Genomic DNA, 17720 nt, shown 5'->3' with positions numbered 1-17720 from the left:
TGACCTTGAACTGTGACCAACCTCTGAGCCTCACTTGCTGATTCTGCAATATAGTACCAACCTCAAGGTTCCTCAAAGTGGCCATTTCAATCAACTTTTACTAAGGGACCAAAGACTGTTCAGGGGCTGTGCTGGGCTCTGGGAACAGAACTAGAGAACACACAAGGCCCTGCCCTCATGGAACTTACAGTCCAAACACAAGACTTGTCAGAATGAGCTGTATCAAGGGAGCAGGGTGATGTCATGTCCCCGTGAGGGAATGAGCCTGGGTTAGAACTTGTGTTCCAGAGGAGCTGGCATAGAATCTGAAGGTGCTGGGACATGAGCTGGGACCATCTCACTCTGTCACCCAGGTTGGGAGTTAGTGATACAATCATGGCTCACTGTAGCCTCGATCTCCCAGGCTCAAGCCATTCTCCTGCTTCAGGTTCCTGAGTAGCATGACATGTACCACCATGCTTAGCTATTTTTGACTTCTCGCTCTGTCGCCCAGGCTGGAGGGCAGTGGCGCCATCTCAGCTCATTGTAACCTGCGCCTCCTGGGTTCAAGCGATTCTCCTGCCTCAGCCTCCCGAGTAGCTGGGACTACAGGCGCCCACCACACCTGGCTAATTTTTATGTTTTTTTTTCCCCACTGTGCAGGCGTTCTGTCACTGCTTTTAATTTTTATTTCATTTTACTTTAAGTTCTGGGATACATGTGCTGAACGTGCAGATGTGTTACATAGGTATACATGTGCCTTGGTGGTTTGCTGCACCTGTCAACCCGTCATCTAGGTTTTAAGCCCTGCGTGCATTAGGCATTTGTCCTAATGCTCTCCCTTCCCATTCCCCCCACACCCCAATTTTTGTATTTTTTTAGTGGAGATGAGGTTTCACCATGTTGGTCAGGCTGGTCTCAAACTCCTGACCTCAAGTGATTCACCCGCCTTGGCCTCCCAAAGTGCTGGGATTACAGGTGTGAGCCACCATGCCCGGCCGCCTGGTGTGTTTTCAAAGTGGTGCGGCTGCTATGTGGAGGCTGGATTGCAGGGGATGGGACAGGGTACAGCAATTGGCAGAATGGCAGCCTGGTCTAGCAGAGAGATTTTCCACAACAGGTGGGCCGGAGGTTCCTCCCAAGATAATGCCCAGAGTCCTGCCTTCCTCATTCCTCTTGTGCAAACATTTACTGAGCACCCACTTGTGTGGGCTTTGGGCTAAGGCCAAGGAGGGAAGATAAGGGTGAACCAGACAGAACCCTGCTTCCAAGTAGATGTGGAGACAGCTATGGACATCAATCTTAGGAAAACCTGCTCTCATCTGCAAAATGGGCACCCTTGCTGGGGGACTGGGAGAGGTCAGTGTGTCATGCGTGTGACATGGTGTCTGGGCTCAGTGCTTGGCACTCAGTAAACCTCTGCTATTAATACGGCATTAAAAGTACCAGGCATCCCAGCACTTTGGGAGGCCGAGACGGGCGGATCACGAGGTCAGGAGATTAAGACCATCCTGGCTAACACCGTGAAACCCCGTCTCTACTAAAAAATACAAAAAACTAGCTGGGCGAGGTGGCAGGCGCCTATAGTCCCAGCTACTCAGGAGGCTGAGGCAGGAGAATGGCATAAATCCAGGAGGCGGAGCTTGCAGTGAGCTGAGATCCGGCCACTGCACTCCAGCCTGGGCGACAGAGCGAGACTCCGTCTCAAAAAAAAAAAAAAAAAAAAAAAAGTCCCAGGCAGATTTTCGTGAAGGAACACCGGCTGCCAGACTAAAGGACTGGGGAATGATCAGGGTCTTGTGTAAATTGGCTTCTGACCTTCATACCCACCAGCCTTGGTTTTAGGGTCAGACTCAAGTTTGCTCTGGTTCTCACTATCCTAGCTGAGGGGGCTGGGACTAGACCACTCTGAGCCTCACTCACCTCCTCCGTCTAATGGGCTCACCATTCTGACATGCTGGGGGGCGGGGTACCCAGCAGCCTGGTGTGTGACAAGGTGCCCGGCACAGCACCAGACACATGGTCACTTTGCTTTCTTTTGTGCTGCATTTGGCATTTGGGCTGAAGGAACGGGGTGAGCAGGTGAAGGCGGGGTGGGGCAGGAGTAGAAATGAGTGGTGATGGGGTGTCTGCAGGGGAGGGAAATGGACCCAGGTGTCTTGCAGAAGGCCTTGCAGGATTCCAAGCTTTGCTGAGCCTGTCCCAGGCAGCGGCATGACATGGAAATTCCTCTTTCAGACCTCAGCTGTGTGGCCTTGAGCAAGTCATGTCCCCCATCTGCATCCTGGTCTTTTCTGTAAAATGGGAGGCTAACGGTGCCTCCCTGGAGGGGTCCTGGTGGGGATTCATTGAGATAATGCACCTGCAAGCATCCAACAGAGGGCCTGGTCCATCTGACCAATGTCACTCAATGTCATTGTCAGTCTCCTTTCCTTGGGTCCCTTTATCCTCCCCTCACAGCAGGGAAAGGTTCCAGGCTGTTTCTATTAGGAGAGGGTGCGGGGAAGCACTTCTATAGGCTCAGGAATTACATTTATTGAGCACCTACTTGATGCCCGATGTCTTGACATAAATGTTTCCACGGAATCCACACTCCTCAACAAGAGACATTATTGGTCCCACTGTACAGATGAAGAAGCTGAGACTCAGAGGTGAAATAACTTGGTCAAGGACTCCTGGCAAGCAGGTCTGAGATAAGACATTCACGTTTTGTCCAAAACTTCCTGGTTCCCAGCTGAAAATGTAAGGCCACATTAAGCCATGATAGTCACTGACACATCAGTGCAAGAGTTTGGGAGGCCCTTCTGGGGAACACATTTTGAAGGAGGAACTGGAGACAGGGTTAGACATAAAGTCAGGGACTTTGAGCCCCACTCACCAAGGGACCTCCCTGCTTCCTGGGCAGTGTCCTTTTATGATATGATTACTGAAGGTAGATCTTTTATTATAAGCTGATGGACTGGCTCACGCGTGTGGCTTATGGACCTATCTTTAACTCCACATTTCCCTGAAACCAACACCAACACGAGCAACACAAAAGTGGCGCAAACACGGATAGTCACATACACAGTCACAACTCACCGGAATCTCGAACTCCCGGCCACGTATGCAAAGAAGCGGCCGTTCAAACCCACTCAGACACAGAGACCCACATTCACATGTGGACCCCAAATACACACACACCCCCCGCTACACATGCATGCAGGCTCTCAGTCACCTCCCCCGACCCTTCCCACAGGAAACACATACGTAAGCAAGCACTCACAATACACACCACCCTTGTACAGTCAGATGCACGGTGATGACAGGAAAAAAAAATCCAACCACAGATTCACGCTTTCACTTACTTGGCTTGGGGTGGCTGGCAGTAGGTTGGGGGCAGGCCTGCTGGAGACCCAAATTCAGGAAATGGAGACAGACAGACAATAAATCCAGCCAGCAAGATAGTATGCGGGTTCTGAAGATGATCTATCTTGATACTCAGAGATTTAATTTCAGTGGGCTACTGGGGAATGAGGTGAGGTCTGGGGAACAGTGAGGTGCAGCCTGTCCTGTGGTGGGGTTACCTGCAGGGCTGTCACTCCTGAGGGTCTGAGGTATCACCAAGGGGAAACGCAGGGGTCCTGGGTTGAGGAAGGAGTGGGGAACGGAGCGCTCAGACGAGAGGGCAGACCCTGGCAGAGATGCCCATGTGAGCTATGATTCAAGAGGAAAAATATCTCAAACCCTGTAGTCACACAGACCCAGCTTCAAATCCCAGCTCCCCCATTTCCTGGCTGGGTGACCCCAGGACTATTCCTCAACCTCTCTGAGTCTCAGGTGCATCTCACACTTTGTAAAGAGAACCGAGGAGGCCCTACTGTTCACTGCTGCATCTCTAGGACTTAGCACAGTGCCTAGCACATACTAGGTGTGCAGTAAATATTTGTTTAGTAGATGAAAGAAGGAGCAGGCATTAAAGCAACAACAAGAAGCCATCACTTACCAATTCATCAAATAGGCAAAAATGGAAAAAGTATGATAATGGCGAAGGCATGGGGAAACACTGTTGAACGCTTTTGCCCAGAAGGTAAATGTGCACAGCACGCTGGCAGGCGACTGGGTGGCGCCTATGAACATTCAAACGGTAAGAACGGTTTATCACATGTGTGCCAAGAGGCTGTACAGGGAGCTGCAGGCCACGTTGTTTGCAAGAGCAAAAAAACAACCTATGTGTCCGCCCACTAGGGATGGCTAAATGAACATACGCTGAGGAGTACCATGCAGCTCTTAAGGAACTTGGGGTCGATCTATACGTGATCTAGCCAGATCTAGCCAGATTGTTGGGGGGAAAGGGCAAGATGGAGAAAGACATGACATTGATAGAGGGAAAAGTCCTACACAAAGGAATACTTTTTTTTTTTTTAAAATAATTGGGATCTTGCTCTGTCACCCAGGCTGGAGTGCAGTGGCACAATCACAACTCACAGCAGTCTCGAACTGACCACAAGTGATCCTCCCAGCTCAACCTCCCAAAGTGCTAGGATTACAGGCATGAGCCACCATACCGGCCCAAGGGACATAATTTTTATGGGTCAAAATACAAGCATGTAGATGCACAGAAAAAGACCGCAGGGTGGGAGCAGTGGCTTATGCCTATAATCTCAGCGCTTTGGGAGGCCCAGGTGGGAGGATCACTTGAGGCCACGAGTTTGAGATCAGCCTAGGAAACAAAGTGAGACTCTGTCTCCCTAAAAATGAAAAAATTAGCCAGGCATGGCAGTGTGCGCCATCTACACGAGAGGCTGAATCAGGAGGATTGCTTGAGCACAGTGGGGGTGGGGGTGTCAAGGCTGCAGTGAGCTGTGTTCACGCCACTGCACCCCAGCCTCAAGACAGAGGGAGACTCAGTCTCAAAACATAAAAATAAAAATAAAAATAAAAAAGATCCTAAAGAACAGACTGAGCTGGTGCCTGGGTTACCTTTGGGGAGGAAAACTGAAGGAAAAAGAGGATAAAAAAGGAATGAGCATTAGTGAATGTGTCTAATGGGTGCTCAGCGAAGCTCTGTTGAATCCGGAGAGGCTGTAAAGGCATGTGGATATAACATCAGCCCCTGCTCTGGGCTTGCTGGTCTGGGCAAGGTGACCCAGAATGCTCTCCCACAAAAGGACCCATCACCCCAGGGCAGGGAAAGGTCCAGCCCAGCCCTCTCTCTTCCTCTAGACCAGTCTCCTCCTAAAAGCCAGTAGGGTTGCCTTGGGGTGTCCGGCTTACCTTTGGCCTCATGTGCTGCCCAGGGCCTCACATTCTTGTCATGCTCTGCCCGGAATATGTCCTCCCTCCCTTCCCTTGGCAAGATCTCATTCTTTTTTTTTTTTTTTTTTTGAGACAGGGTCTCCCTATGTTACCCGGGCTGGAGTGCAGTGGTGTGATCTCAGCTCACTGCCATCTCTGTCTTCTGAGCTCAAGTGATCCACCTCAGGTTCCCAAGTAGCAGCGACCACAGGTGTGTACCACCACGCCCAGCTAATTTTTTCATATTTTTGTAGACATGGGGTTTCGTCGTGCTGCCCAGGCTGGTTTTGAACTCCTGAACTCAAGTGATGCTCACTCTTTACAACTCAGTTGAGGGTCACCCCTCCCTGAGCCTGCCTAGGGCGCTGCCAACTGGGCCAGTAGATGCTGGGCTTCTTAAGTTGTGGCACGTGAGGAGACTGCTGCTGCTCTGTGTACCCTGAGACCAGACGCCTCCTCAGAGAGAACCGGGCCCAATTCCACCTGTCATCATGACACCTGACATTCTCAACAGCATCACCACAGCGAGGGCCCACGGACATGAGGAATCTTCCTGCCCCACACTCTGTGTGCTAGCTCTTGTGCCTAGTTTCATAGTTTCTGCACGTTCTTTGCCCCCATGTCACTGCTACTGGTCCTTGCTGTCAGCTGCTGACACCTAATTTGTCACTTATGGGATGGGGTGCGGTGGGTAGAAACTGGTTAGGCTTGTTGGAATACTGTACAAAAATGGAGTGAATAGGCCACGACAAAGATCCCAAGGGAGTTACTGAGGAACGGGCACCATGCTCTCCAGGCTTGGGCTTTGTGACAATTCTCTGGGCCACTGGATTTGCCTAAAGCCACACAGCTGATGGGGAGGGGAGCTGGAACTGGAGGCACGTGTGTCTGGACCCCTCCCCCAGCATTCCTAGAATTCTACTTTCCCGCCCCTCCTATTTTACAGCTGTTAACATAACAATCTTGACTGCTTTCCGAAAGCCAGTGACTACTGACTACTTCAAGTAACGGCTGACTTCATCTCTCCTTTCTTTACCTGTGCCTGCTGGAAGAGTCTCACCAAGTCTCCAGGACTGGTGCCACTTTGGAGTCCGGCCACCGGCTCATGCCATTGCTCCCTGGCCTCTCACACCTTCTCCTTGGACTTGGGTCCTCTGAGCTCACACCCCTTTACCCGCCACTGAGACGCACAGTCGTTCCTGCGGTGGGAGCAGAAGGGATCTACTCCGTACATCAAAGCACAGGACTCCAGACACAGGACTTCAGGCCAGGTTCTGCCAAGCCCCAGGGCTCCCCAAAATACCTTCACCAAGTTCCACCAGTTCCCCAAGTTGTGCTCTCCTCATCTGATCAAGGGAAACATAATTTCCAATTCACACGACCATGGGCAAGTGTCCCAAGGCCACTGCCACAGCTCCTCGTGGCGAAAGCCCAGCAGCTGGGAAGGTCAGCAGCTAGAAGGCCCTTTCCATACTCAGTCCTATGCTGTCTCCTGGGCCTGGATGGCTGGCCCATGCACTCAGGCCAAAATCCAAAGCCCTGCCACAGCCCAGCAAGGCCCTGCTTGATGGATCAGACCCTGCCAACCCCTATGCCTCATCCCCACACCACCCCCTGGCTCGCTATACCAACTCTCCTTTCCTATCTTCAAGCACGCCCACCACAGGGCCTTTGCACTGGCTGTTCTCTCCACCTGCGGTATTTATCCCACTTTTAGAAAGACCTCAGCGCTAATGTCACCACCTCCAAGAGGCTTTCCCTAACTTCCTTATCTCACCCTACAAACACACAGTCACCCCTTTCTCTCTGTTTCTTTCCCACATAGCACCCAGTATGATCTGCAATGATGGTGTGAATTCACTGACTCCCCTAGGTCTGCCCAAACACCTCTGAGTCCCCTGTGCCTGGCACACAGTAAGAACTCAATAAATATCTGCTGAATAAATATTGAAGAAGTGAAATAGATATGTTATCACCTCATCTTGCAAATATGGAAACTGAGGCACAGAAAAGCTAAGAAGCTGGCCCCAGGCCACATGCTTATGAAATGACCCATTTTAATTCAGACCAGCGGTCAGCAGAATCCACAATGTGAGCCCTACTGCTCGGGGCTCCCAGGGGCACAGACTCCCATGGGAACCTCGCTGACACATGGGTTAGAGGAAAAGGAGGGCTGAGGAATTTCAGGGCAGAGACCAGTTTCACGATTACACACCCTGACCAGGAGCTGCTTTTCCCAGCAAGGCGCCACCAAAGCCAGAAAGAGAAACCGAAAAGCTGAGTGCCATAAGCCATCAGGATCTTGACTTCCCCTAGATGTTGGCTGGGCCCCTCGCATATGGGGTTCGAGGACCTGCCAAAGTAGGGAGGAGAATGTTCCCACACATCTGGCTCTGGCTGTGGTTTAGCAAGCTGTGGACATAGGGTTGGTCTATCCGCCCTGTGACAAGAGGTCATTGTGCCAAGCATCGACTCCATGCCTGGCATTTTGCCCTTGGCTCTGCATGTCTGGCTGCTCTGTGAGGTACGAGATGTTCAGAGCTCACTTTGCAGTTGGAGCAAATGAGGTACCAAGAGGGCAGACTGCTTGCCCAAGGTCATGCAGCAGGTCTGGGGTCAGAGCCTGGTCCCATCCTGCCCAGCACTCTGAGTCCCCTCAGGGTTTCGCACTGCCTGGCTTCCTGTGAGTCTGGTGCCCAGCCCTCCAGGGACAACAGCCCACAAGGCGGATGCTTGTCAATCAGCAGATTTCTTTTTCTCTTTCAGCATCTGGATTTGGTTTCATTTTGAACACAGGACTTAGAAAATGAAACCAAAGCTGTCTGTCACTGGTGGCAGTGAGGAGAACCCACGTGTGCTGAGTGTACCCTTAGAAGCTTCCCTGCTCCCTTGCTGTGCCTTCCCGGGCCTGTGGTCCCTGGACTAGGGGTTATAAGGCAGTGCTTTGGGAGGCCAGGGCAGGAGGGTCACTTAAGGATAGGAGTTCAAGACCAGGCTGGGCAATGTAGTGAGACCCCATCTCTACAAAAAATTTAAAAAATTAGCCAGGTGTGGTGGCATGTGCCTGTAGTCTCAGCTACTCAGGAGGCTGAGATGGGAGAATCTCTTGAGCCCAGGAGGTCGAGGCTATAGTGCCTCCTCGATCCTATCACTACACTCCAGCCTGAGCAACACAGCAACACTCCATCTCTTTGAAAAAATGGACACAGGGGTTGAAGCCATGTGTCTGTGGGCTCCAACACACAGCCACACCCACAGGCACACTCGGATGAACAACAACAGCAAACATCTACCGAGTGCTGATTATACGCTATGGGTTGTTTTAAGCACCTGACCCCGTTTTCACTCATTTAATTCCCACACAACCCCAGGAGGGAGGTACTGTTGTGTTTTTCTTTTTGAGACAGGGTCTTACTCTGTTGCCCAGGCTGGAGCGCAGTGATGAAATTATGGCTCACTGCAGCCTCGACCTCTTGGGCTCAAGCAATCCTCCTGCCTCAGCCTCCCAAGTAGCTGGGACTACAGGTACAAGCCACTATGCCTGGCTGATTTTTGTACTTTTTTTTTTTTTTTTTTTTTGTAGAGAAGGGGGTCTCACTTTTTTGCCCAGGCTTGTTCTCAAACTCCTGGGCTCAAGCAATCCTCCTGTCTTGGCCTCCCAAGTACTGGGATTATAGGCATGAGCTACTGTGCCCTGCTAGAGGTACTATTATTATCCCCATTTCACAGATAAAGAAACCATGGCAGAGAGATTAATCACATGCTCAAGGTCACAAGAATAGAAAGGTGCAGAGTTGGAGCTAGGTCTCCTTGTAATTCCATTACCCACCGCAGAGTGTGGCCCCCAGCAGATGTTCAGTGGACATCTCTCGAATGATCACACACCTGACCTCTGGTGCAGGCAAAGCTCTGCATCTTCTCTTACCTCTTACACACGCACAACCTAGGAGGCTACATCAATGACCACCACTAGCCCTGGCCAAACGCAGATTCAGGGTATTGATGGGGTGCTAAGCCAGGCTGATTCTGGGTCACCCCCTGTGCTCAGGAGGTGAATAAAGACCTAGGCTCTGCCTGGGGAAGAAGGCATCCTGGGGCCAGGGAGGCGGGAAGAAGGACCAGGCACCAGGACTTCCAGGGGAGAAGCTGTCTGGGCTGTCACCTGAGAGCTGTCTGTAGAGGGCAGTGTGCCCCAGTGTGAGACCAGTCACCAAGTCCCCAGCCTACCCAGGCTTTTGTGTGGCCCCTTGTGATGCTGGGGCTCCCCACATGCCTTCATTCAAAAATACACGCAGCAGCCAGGCACCTACTCCATGGCCTCGCACGACAATGGGAATCACTAAATCACCAAAACGTGCAAAAGACAGCCCTGACCACCGACCGCTCACCATCCCAAGCTCCGGGTGTGTGTGTGGTGGGAAGGCAGTCTTTGAAGGGCAGATGCTTGACGGAGCAGTAGGAAGGGGAAATCTATGAGGAAGGGGTCGAGGGAGATGAGGGCTAGGAAACCAGGTTTTGGGATTCATCACGTCTGAGAATGCACCATTTCTTCACTGGGTTCCAATCTGATGTCGTCCAGCTGCTCCTCTCCCCAAAATGAAGACGGGGAAGGCGGGATCCAGGTCCAGAGCTCCCAATCTGCAAGCCATTGCAAATCCCAGCCCCTCCCTGGCCTCAGTTTCTTCCGCTGCCGGGTAGTGGGAGCGCAGGGAGGGCAGTCGAGGCCACCAGGGACCTTGCCCGGCCCCGCCCAGTTTCCGAGGAACTGGGCCGGGGTGGAGGCGCCCGCGCCGCCAGGGTTCCTCTGAAGCTTGTGGTCAGGCCGCTGCTTCCCGGGAAGCCCGAGCCAAGACCAGAGGCAGCGGCCGGCATGGCTTCGGGACAGGAGGGAGGGCGACTGAGGGAGTCGACGGCGGGTGAAGCAGGGGCTAGGAAGCGGTCTAGGGGTGGGGTCAGGCTCAGGGTTGGGGACAGGTTCTGTGGCCTCCTGGGGGGATCTGGCTGCAAGGGAGGAGAGGACAGGGCTCTGTCCCCGGCGGGTGTGGAGACACCTGGGGTGGAGGAGGGTGTGTCAGGGAGCGTCCCAATAGGGCCTGGCGGCAGAAAGTGGAACCCGAGGTAGCGGGGCAAAAGCGGGGTCGCCAAGTCCGAAAGAGGCGTCCGAGAAGTGGCCAGAAGGCGCAGGGTCGGGGCCAGGGGCCCTCGAGGGACGGGTGCTGGGACAGGTGTGAACAGGCGGGCAGAAGGCCCCGCGAGAGGGTCCAGAGGAGGGGTGCAGACGGCCGGAACGGTCCCAGCCGGACGCCACGGCACAAAGAGAAACCGAAAGTGGAGCTGGGGGCGGGGCCTGCGGGGGGCGGGGCCTCCCGCCGTCGCTAGCCCCGCCTCCAAGCTGGTTTAAAAGACTGGCGCAGGGGCGGGCGCCGAGCACAGTGAGCTGCGGCCGTGGCAGCTGCACGGCTCCTGGTCCCGGAGCATGCGCGAGAGCCGCCCCGGAGCGTCCCGGAGCCCCCCGCTGCCCCGCCCGCGGCGCCCCGCGCCCCGCCGCCAGGTGAGCCGGGCCCTGGGCGAGGAGGCGGGAGGGAGGAGGAAGGGGAGTCCAGGGCAGCCAGGAGTCGGGCGGGCCTTGGGGGCTGCAGGTTGGGGTCGCGACTGGCACGCCCCTTGCCCCCGCCGGCCCCACCCAGGCAGCCCCCCGCGCGCGGGTCTCCCACAGCACAGCCTTTCTCTGGTCCTAGCCCAAATCTCCCAGACCAGGCGCGGGTCCTAGCCTCGCCAGCAGGCGGCGGGCGCGGGGCGGCGAGCCGGGGCCGGACGGCTGGAGCCGGAGCCGGCTGCTCTCCACGCCCCCCTCTCGGTGCTGCCTGGAGGCCGGACTCCGCCTCCACCGAGCCCCCACCCGCCGGGAAGAGTTCCGCGGAGTACAGAGCCCATTTTCTAGCTGTGCCCACTGAGGCTGAACGGTGCCGCGCGGACTTGGTGCTCCGCGCTCGCCCCCTAGGGCCGGATCCACCGGGAGCGCCGCCCTCCCTAGTTGCCCGGCGGGCGCTCACCTGCCCGGTCCCGCAGCGCCCCAGCTCACCGCCTTGTCTCCCCCGCAGCGCACCCCCGGACGCTATGGCCCACCCCTCCGGCTGGCCCCTCCTGTAGGATGGTAGCACACAACCAGGTGGCAGCCGACAATGCAGTCTCCACAGCAGCAGAGCCCCGACGGCGGCCAGAGCCTTCCTCCTCTTCCTCCTCCTCGCCCGCGGCCCCCGCGCGCCCGCGGCCGTGCCCGGCGGTCCCGGCCCCGGCCCCGGCCCCCGGCGACACGCACTTCCGCACGTTCCGTTCGCACGCTGATTACCGGCGCATCACGCGCGCCAGCGCGCTTCTCGACGCCTGCGGCTTCTACTGGGGGCCCCTGAGCGTGCACGGAGCACACGAGCGGCTGCGCGCCGAGCCCGTGGGCACCTTTCTGGTGCGCGACAGCCGCCAGCGGAACTGCTTCTTCGCCCTCAGCGTGAAGATGGCCTCGGGCCCCACGAGCATCCGCGTGCACTTCCAGGCCGGCCGCTTCCACCTGGACGGCAGCCGCGAGAGCTTCGACTGCCTCTTCGAGTTGCTGGAGCACTACGTGGCGGCGCCGCGTCGCATGCTGGGGACCCCGCTGCGCCAGCGCCGCGTCCGGCCGCTGCAGGAGCTGTGCCGCCAGCGCATCGTGGCCACCGTGGGCCGCGAGAACCTGGCGCGCATCCCCCTCAACCCCGTCCTCCGCGACTATTTGAGCTCCTTCCCCTTCCAGATCTGACCGGCCGCGCCCGCCGTGCACGCAGCATTAACTGGGGTGCCGTGTTATTTTCTGTTATTTGCCTGGAGCTACGGGGTGGGTACCTTTCCCCTGCCTGGGTTGGAGGGAGCGGGTGGGTGTAGGGGCAAGGCGCCTCCCGCCCTCGGCTGGAGACGAGGCCTGGAGACGAGGCTGCAGACCCCTTCTCACCTCTTGAGGGGGTTCTCCCCCTCCTGGTGCTCCCTCGGGGTCCCCCTGGTTGTTGTAGCAGCTTAACTTAACTGTATCTGGGGCCAGGACCTGAACTCGCACCTCCTACCTCTTCATGTTTACATATACCCAGTATCTTTGCACAAACCAGGGGTTGGGGGAGGGTCTCTGGCTTTATTTTTCTGCTGTGCAGAATCCTATTTTATATTTTTTAAAGCCAGTTTAGGTAATAAACTTTATTATGAAAGTTTTTTTTTTAAAAAAAAAAAGGTTTCTAGAACGTGTGCTTTGGCCAAAAGTTTAACTTGGTTCTGAACAGGTCCAGGGGAGAGGGTCCTAAGGCTGACCTGCTGGGCTGCAGGTGGTGTACCGGGCCTGCTCTGTGGCTGGGCATCCCTCAGGGTTCCACCCACAACTCTCCAGGGAGAGAAACGGTTGGTCTAGTTTTGGCGTGTGTCCAGTAAGACAGCAGCTCCCGTTTGAGCACTTTGTCTGTGCCAGACCTAATTCTGTGCTTTGCATGCTTAAATTTACTTAATCCTATAGAGAGAGGCATAACCCTGTGAGGCACGGGCTCTTATCCCCATTCTACAGAAGGGAAAACTGAGTAAATCTGCCAATGGCCATTCCTGTCAGAGACAACACTTGGGCCGTTTTTTTGGCTGTCCACTAAGCATCTGCTTCAAATGGATAACAGAGAGGAAACTTCTTTGGTTCTATGACCACAACGGCTTCCAGGAAGAGGGTGGGGGTGGGGGATTAGTGAGTTTTTGGAAGGAGGAGTGGCACATTCTGAACCAGCATCAAGGGATACTCATTTGAGATAAGATGGGGGATACAGGGCTGGGTCTAGCTTCCTCCTTGTCACGCTGTTCTGTCTTGTGTACTTTTTGGTGAACACACGACTTGGAGCCAGAAAGAGGCTCTGTGGTCTGTGGTGGCGGGAGGGTGCTGCTGGCGGCTAGGGCAATTCCCCTTGCCTCCCTGGGCCTCCACCTTTCTAAGGGCAACTTTCTGTGCATCATATAGGAGACTGATGTTTTCAGGAGCCAGGTAAGGGCAGGGTGACTCCAGGACGTTTGTGGGGCTGGCCCACAGCACCAGAAAGTGCCCAGGACCTGGGTTTCTGGCAACTTCTGTGTCTTTGGCCAGCCTGACACATGGACCATGCTGGTAACTCAACACATGGTGAACTGAGTCATTTTCAGGTTAAGGGTTAAGCAACCTGATGGACACGTCACACTTCATCTTTAGAAGCTAAAGTGGCCCTCTTCAGCCTTGGACACACATATAATAGTGTCCTAATGCTTAATAATACCTTTCAGACTTGAAAGTACAGCATAAAATTAACTTGATGGTCAAAGAGCCAGAGCAGCCCAGGCCTGTCTTGGGGATTAAATAGGCTCCAGGCCTTTAAGGATGGCCAGAAGAGATTTAGGATCTCAGAGAGCTTTGGCAATTTCATCCCTTAGTAAGGTGAAGTGGAACGGAAGGAGGTGATGTCTTACCTCGACCTCCAAAGAATCTCTGCTTTTTCTTTTTTTTTCTTTTGCCATGCCCCTGCCCTTCCTTCTCTGAGGTGGATTAAGTCCTGTCCTTGTTCTTTTCTGTCTGTTACCTCCTGTGGGCAGTGTTTGGAGAAACAGAAATCCAAGATGGCAATGCTTGGGGATCGGGTTGTAATACTAGTGATACAGACCCTTAGTGACCACTTGCTGGCTGTGCTGGCCCCATTTGACAGATGGGAAAACAGGCTCAGAGAGGCAAAGCAGGACCACAAGGGGTGGAGCTGGATTTTGCAAACCCACTCAGGACTTTTTCAGAGACTGGGTACCACTAGGCAACCCGAGGACCTAACTGTTGCAGTAATAATAACAGCAGCAGCTGCTTGTATTTCTATGTAGCACTGACTGTGCAGGAGCCTCTCCCAGGTCCCACATCACCTATGTGAAGCATTCAGCTCACACCCAGCCTTCCGATTTAGGTACTGTGAACATCCCCATTTTACAGATGGGAAAACAGGTCCTCCTCAAAGGAGGGGTCAACTAGCAGGTAGCTTGTAATATGTGTTTTTTTTTTCCCTTCTTTGAAAAAAGTATAAAAAACACATTTTCCTTAAACAAGTGTTGGGTATCCAAACCCATTCCCCCTGTAGAACTTGAAGCAGAACAGCTAAGAGTAAAGGCCCCTCTGATCACACTTCCCAGAGCTGGCCCCTTCCTCCTTTTATGAGTCATTTAAAATAAATCTATACTAACATAGGTACAGTGACCTAAAGCCCTGGGAGCTGCACCCCACGTCCCATGTGACTAAAAGTGTGTGCAGGCACCACTGAAGGGGGAAAAGGCTGTGTGTGTGTGTCTCTGTGTGTGTGTGTGTGCGCGCGCGCTCGCGTGCGCGCACTAGCACCATGTGGCTTCCCGGGTGGTGTAGATCTCTCTCAAACCTCAGCTTCATGATTCAGCAGCGCTGACGTCAATTTACAAGAATGAAAAGTGAGAGGAGGGTTTGTGTGCGCAAGGGAGTGAGTTGGGGCCCCAGGTGCAGTGGAGGTGTCCTCCCCACTGAGCAGGTAAGCCAGGGCAGTGTGGCAGGCACCATGAGAAAGGAGGCACTCTTTGGAATGATGAGGACTGTGTGGGGGGGTGGGGACAGCCTGTGACCAGCCTCCAAGTCACCCATGAGCTGAAAACTCTGGCCCCCATTTTCCATATGAGGAAATGGAGGCTCAGACAAGTGCAGATACCTACTCAAGGTGACACAGCTCAAAAGTGATGGCCAGGACTTGGACCAAGTCTATCCCACTCTAAACAACAAGATGGGTTTCTTCCTTTTTTTTTTTTTTTTTTTTTTAAGACAGAGTCTCGCTATGTCACCTAGGCTGGAATGCAGTGGCGAGATCACAGGTCACCGCAGAATCAAACTCCTGGGTTCAAGCAATCCTCCCACCTCAGCCCAGGGACTGAGTAGCTGGGAATACAGGTGTGAGCCACCGCACCCATCTAGTTTTCTTGGTTTTGGTAGAGATGGGGCCTCACTATGTTGCCCTGGCTGGTCTCAAACTCCTGGGCTCAAGCGATCCTCCCACCTCAGCCTCCCAGAGTGTTGGGATTACAGGCATGAATCATTGTGCCCAGCCCAGGATGGGTTTCTTAGTGGGAGAGGGGGTGGGATAAGGGAGGACTCTGGTGAAAATGCATATTCCTAGGCCTCACCTCCTCCTACTTGATACTCCCAACCTTATGAGTAGGTACTGTCATTATCCCAGGAAGTGGCAAACTGAGCCTCTTCTATGACATAATAGGTAGAATGTGCTTAGCACACAACTTAGCATGTAGTAGGTGCTAAATGCATCTCTGAATGATGAGGTGCCAATAATGATAGTTGAGGTTCATATAGCAAACACTGATTGAGTGCCTCCTATGTTACAGGCATTATCCTTTTCCTCCTCTTTTTTTTTTTTTTCTTTTTTCTTTCTTTCTTTTTTTTTTTTTTAAGAGATGGGGTCTCACTCTGTTACCCAGGCTGGAGTGGAGTGGTGTGATCACAGCTCCTGTAGCCTTGACCTCCTGGGCTCAAGCGATCCTCCCACCTCAGCCTCCTGAGTAGCTGGGACCACAGGCGTGCACCACCATGCCTGGCTAATTTATTTTTGCCAAGATGGGGTCTCCGTATGTTGCCTAGGCCAGTCTTGAACTCTTGGACTCAAGCGATCCTCTCACCTCAGCCTCTCAAGATGCTGGGATTATAGGTGTGAGCCACTGCGCCCAGCCAGACATTAATCTAAGCCAAAAAGATACAGGAATGAACAAAATAGAGGGGTCTGACCCTTGCTTATGGAGTTTACATTCAGGGCCTTGGACAGTAAATAACTAAACACGAAATAAAGGAAAAGGAACATTCCAAGTACATAGTGACAGTGGTCAGATAAAACTCGACAGGGTAGTTGGACAGTGAATAGGGCCCTTTTAGAGAGAAAGGTCAGGAGGTGACACTGAAATTATTGTGCCTGGAATGACAGGAAGGTGCTAGCCAGGCAAAGCCAGGAGATGAGATGAGCAGGCCACGCAGAGGGAAGAGCTAGCGCAAAGGCGCTCAGTCAGGAAGGAGTTCCGCCCATTCAAGAAGGCTGGCGGAGTGGGAGGGGTGAAGTGGGAGGGATGGGCAGGGGCCCGGGCACGTGGGGCCCTGTAGACCTTGGTGGAAAGCGTGGATTTCAAGATTGATGGGGGACGTGGAGGTGACCTGATCTGACCTGGCTGCTGGGTGGAGATGATCTGAGCAGAGGACCTGGGAGGTGGGCTTTGGCTTCCTGCCTCAGATGTATATTTACAAGGGAGCGGTTCATTCTTGGCCAGGCCCCTTGGCTCCAGCCAATCAGACCAACGGCAAGGGAAGGCCACAGGACCTGCCTAGTGGATGCTGGGACAAGGTGGGTGTGGCCTGTTCCACCTGGATGCCAGCTTCGTACCTCTCACCTGGCCTCCCACTGCCATCACTCAGAGCCTCCCCAGGGCTGGGAGCTTACCAGGAATAACGCGGTGGGCTTGGCCTGATTTGGGGGTAGGGGGTATCTAGTTTCCCCCAGAGAAGGAAGCACAGTTTTCACCAAAGCACATTCACACAGTGACAGCGGTGCCCAGGTGGGCGCTCAAATTATCCCAACCGTGGTCCTGGCTCTGGGACCCGACAGACGACCCTCAGGGGAAACGGTTTCCAGGCTCTACAATGACTGTACGGCCCCAGTACAACCTTCCCTATCCCCTCCTTCCCCCGACACCCAGGGCGAGTCCGGCATCCCACGCCGCAGCCCTGCGTGGCTCCCCGCGCACACTGAAGGCCCACGTCCCACGACGGCCCAGGGGTCTGGGCAAGGCACTCACCGCGCTCCCTCCTGTTTCAGGGCCTTTGCTCGTGCTGCTCCCTGGTCCCGTGCATCAGGAGTGCCCTCTACCAGCCGGGGTCGGGGTCGAGGCAGATAAACGAAAACTGGTCAGTTTTTATCCAGCTGAGACCCCACGGCTCCTGCACTCTCGGCCCCCATGTGCCGCGCCAGTGACGTCATTGCGCCGCTCTCCCCACCAACCGCTGCCCCGGCCCACTCGGCGTGGCTCGGCCACGCTCGGCTTCACTTGGCTCGGCTCGGCCAAACTCGTCTTCCCTGGGCTTCCTCTCGGAAGCACTGCTGGCCCCGCAGCCCTTCTGACCTTCACGTGGTTCCCAGTCTTCGTGGTCCGTCCTGCCTGCTGGGATCTCAGGGCTCTTGGAACACCCCAGGCCCGGGAAGGGCATGTCCCAAGGGCATGCCACGTCAAGGCCAGAATAGCGAGCCCTCCCCCACACCCTGTGGTCCTCAGAGACCAACGTGTGCTCCCACCGCATTCCGGTCCACAGCAACCCCTGCCTACCCAGCCTCACATAGACCTTAGGTCTTGAACCTCTTTTCCTACCTGGAAATGAGGTTAAGAACTACCCACCTCGT

General features: G+C 54.4%; 2 protein-coding genes and 1 non-coding gene across 4 annotated transcripts in view; 1 reads left to right on the top strand and 2 right to left on the bottom strand.

Annotated features, from left to right (window-relative positions):
* Positions 1-17270, bottom strand: part of LOC105467764 (uncharacterized) — a 142700-nt gene extending 125430 nt beyond the window's left edge. For both annotated transcript variants that reach the window (XR_011616309.1, XR_011616310.1), the window contains exon 1: positions 17122-17270. This is a non-coding gene — a transcript (uncharacterized protein). The remainder of the gene's footprint in view (positions 1-17121) is intronic.
* On the bottom strand, positions 213-10734 carry LOC139359945 (uncharacterized). The gene is made up of 3 exons (XM_071085155.1): positions 10715-10734; positions 2858-10648; positions 213-2713 (listed from the first exon to the last, which is right to left on the bottom strand). Exons 1-2 carry the CDS (start codon positions 10732-10734, stop codon positions 9931-9933), a joined length of 738 nt encoding a protein of 245 aa, XP_070941256.1. The 3' UTR covers positions 213-2713; positions 2858-9930.
* LOC105467765 (suppressor of cytokine signaling 1) lies at positions 10658-12488 on the top strand. Its single transcript, XM_011717466.2, has 2 exons — positions 10658-10807; positions 11358-12488. The coding sequence occupies exon 2, from the start codon at positions 11408-11410 to the stop codon at positions 12047-12049; it is 642 nt and encodes a 213-aa protein (XP_011715768.1). The 5' UTR covers positions 10658-10807; positions 11358-11407; the 3' UTR covers positions 12050-12488.
* Positions 17271-17720: the final 450 nt, after the last annotated feature.

Source organism: Macaca nemestrina, chromosome 18 (genome assembly GCF_043159975.1).
Source record: "Macaca nemestrina isolate mMacNem1 chromosome 18, mMacNem.hap1, whole genome shotgun sequence".
NCBI lineage: Eukaryota > Metazoa > Chordata > Mammalia > Primates > Cercopithecidae > Macaca > Macaca nemestrina.
This window is presented reverse-complemented; position numbering and strand designations above follow the sequence as displayed.

Coding starts and splice junctions, on each gene's coding strand:
- LOC139359945 (XM_071085155.1), bottom strand. CDS start 10,734: ATGCTCCGGGACCAGGAGCC. Junction 10,649..10,714: donor ATGCTCCGGGACCAGGAGCC/GTGCAGCTGCCA, acceptor CTTTTAAACCAG/CTTGGAGGCGGGGCTAGCGA.
- LOC105467765 (XM_011717466.2), top strand. CDS start 11,408: ATGGTAGCACACAACCAGGTGGCAGCCGACAATGCAGTCTCCACAGCA.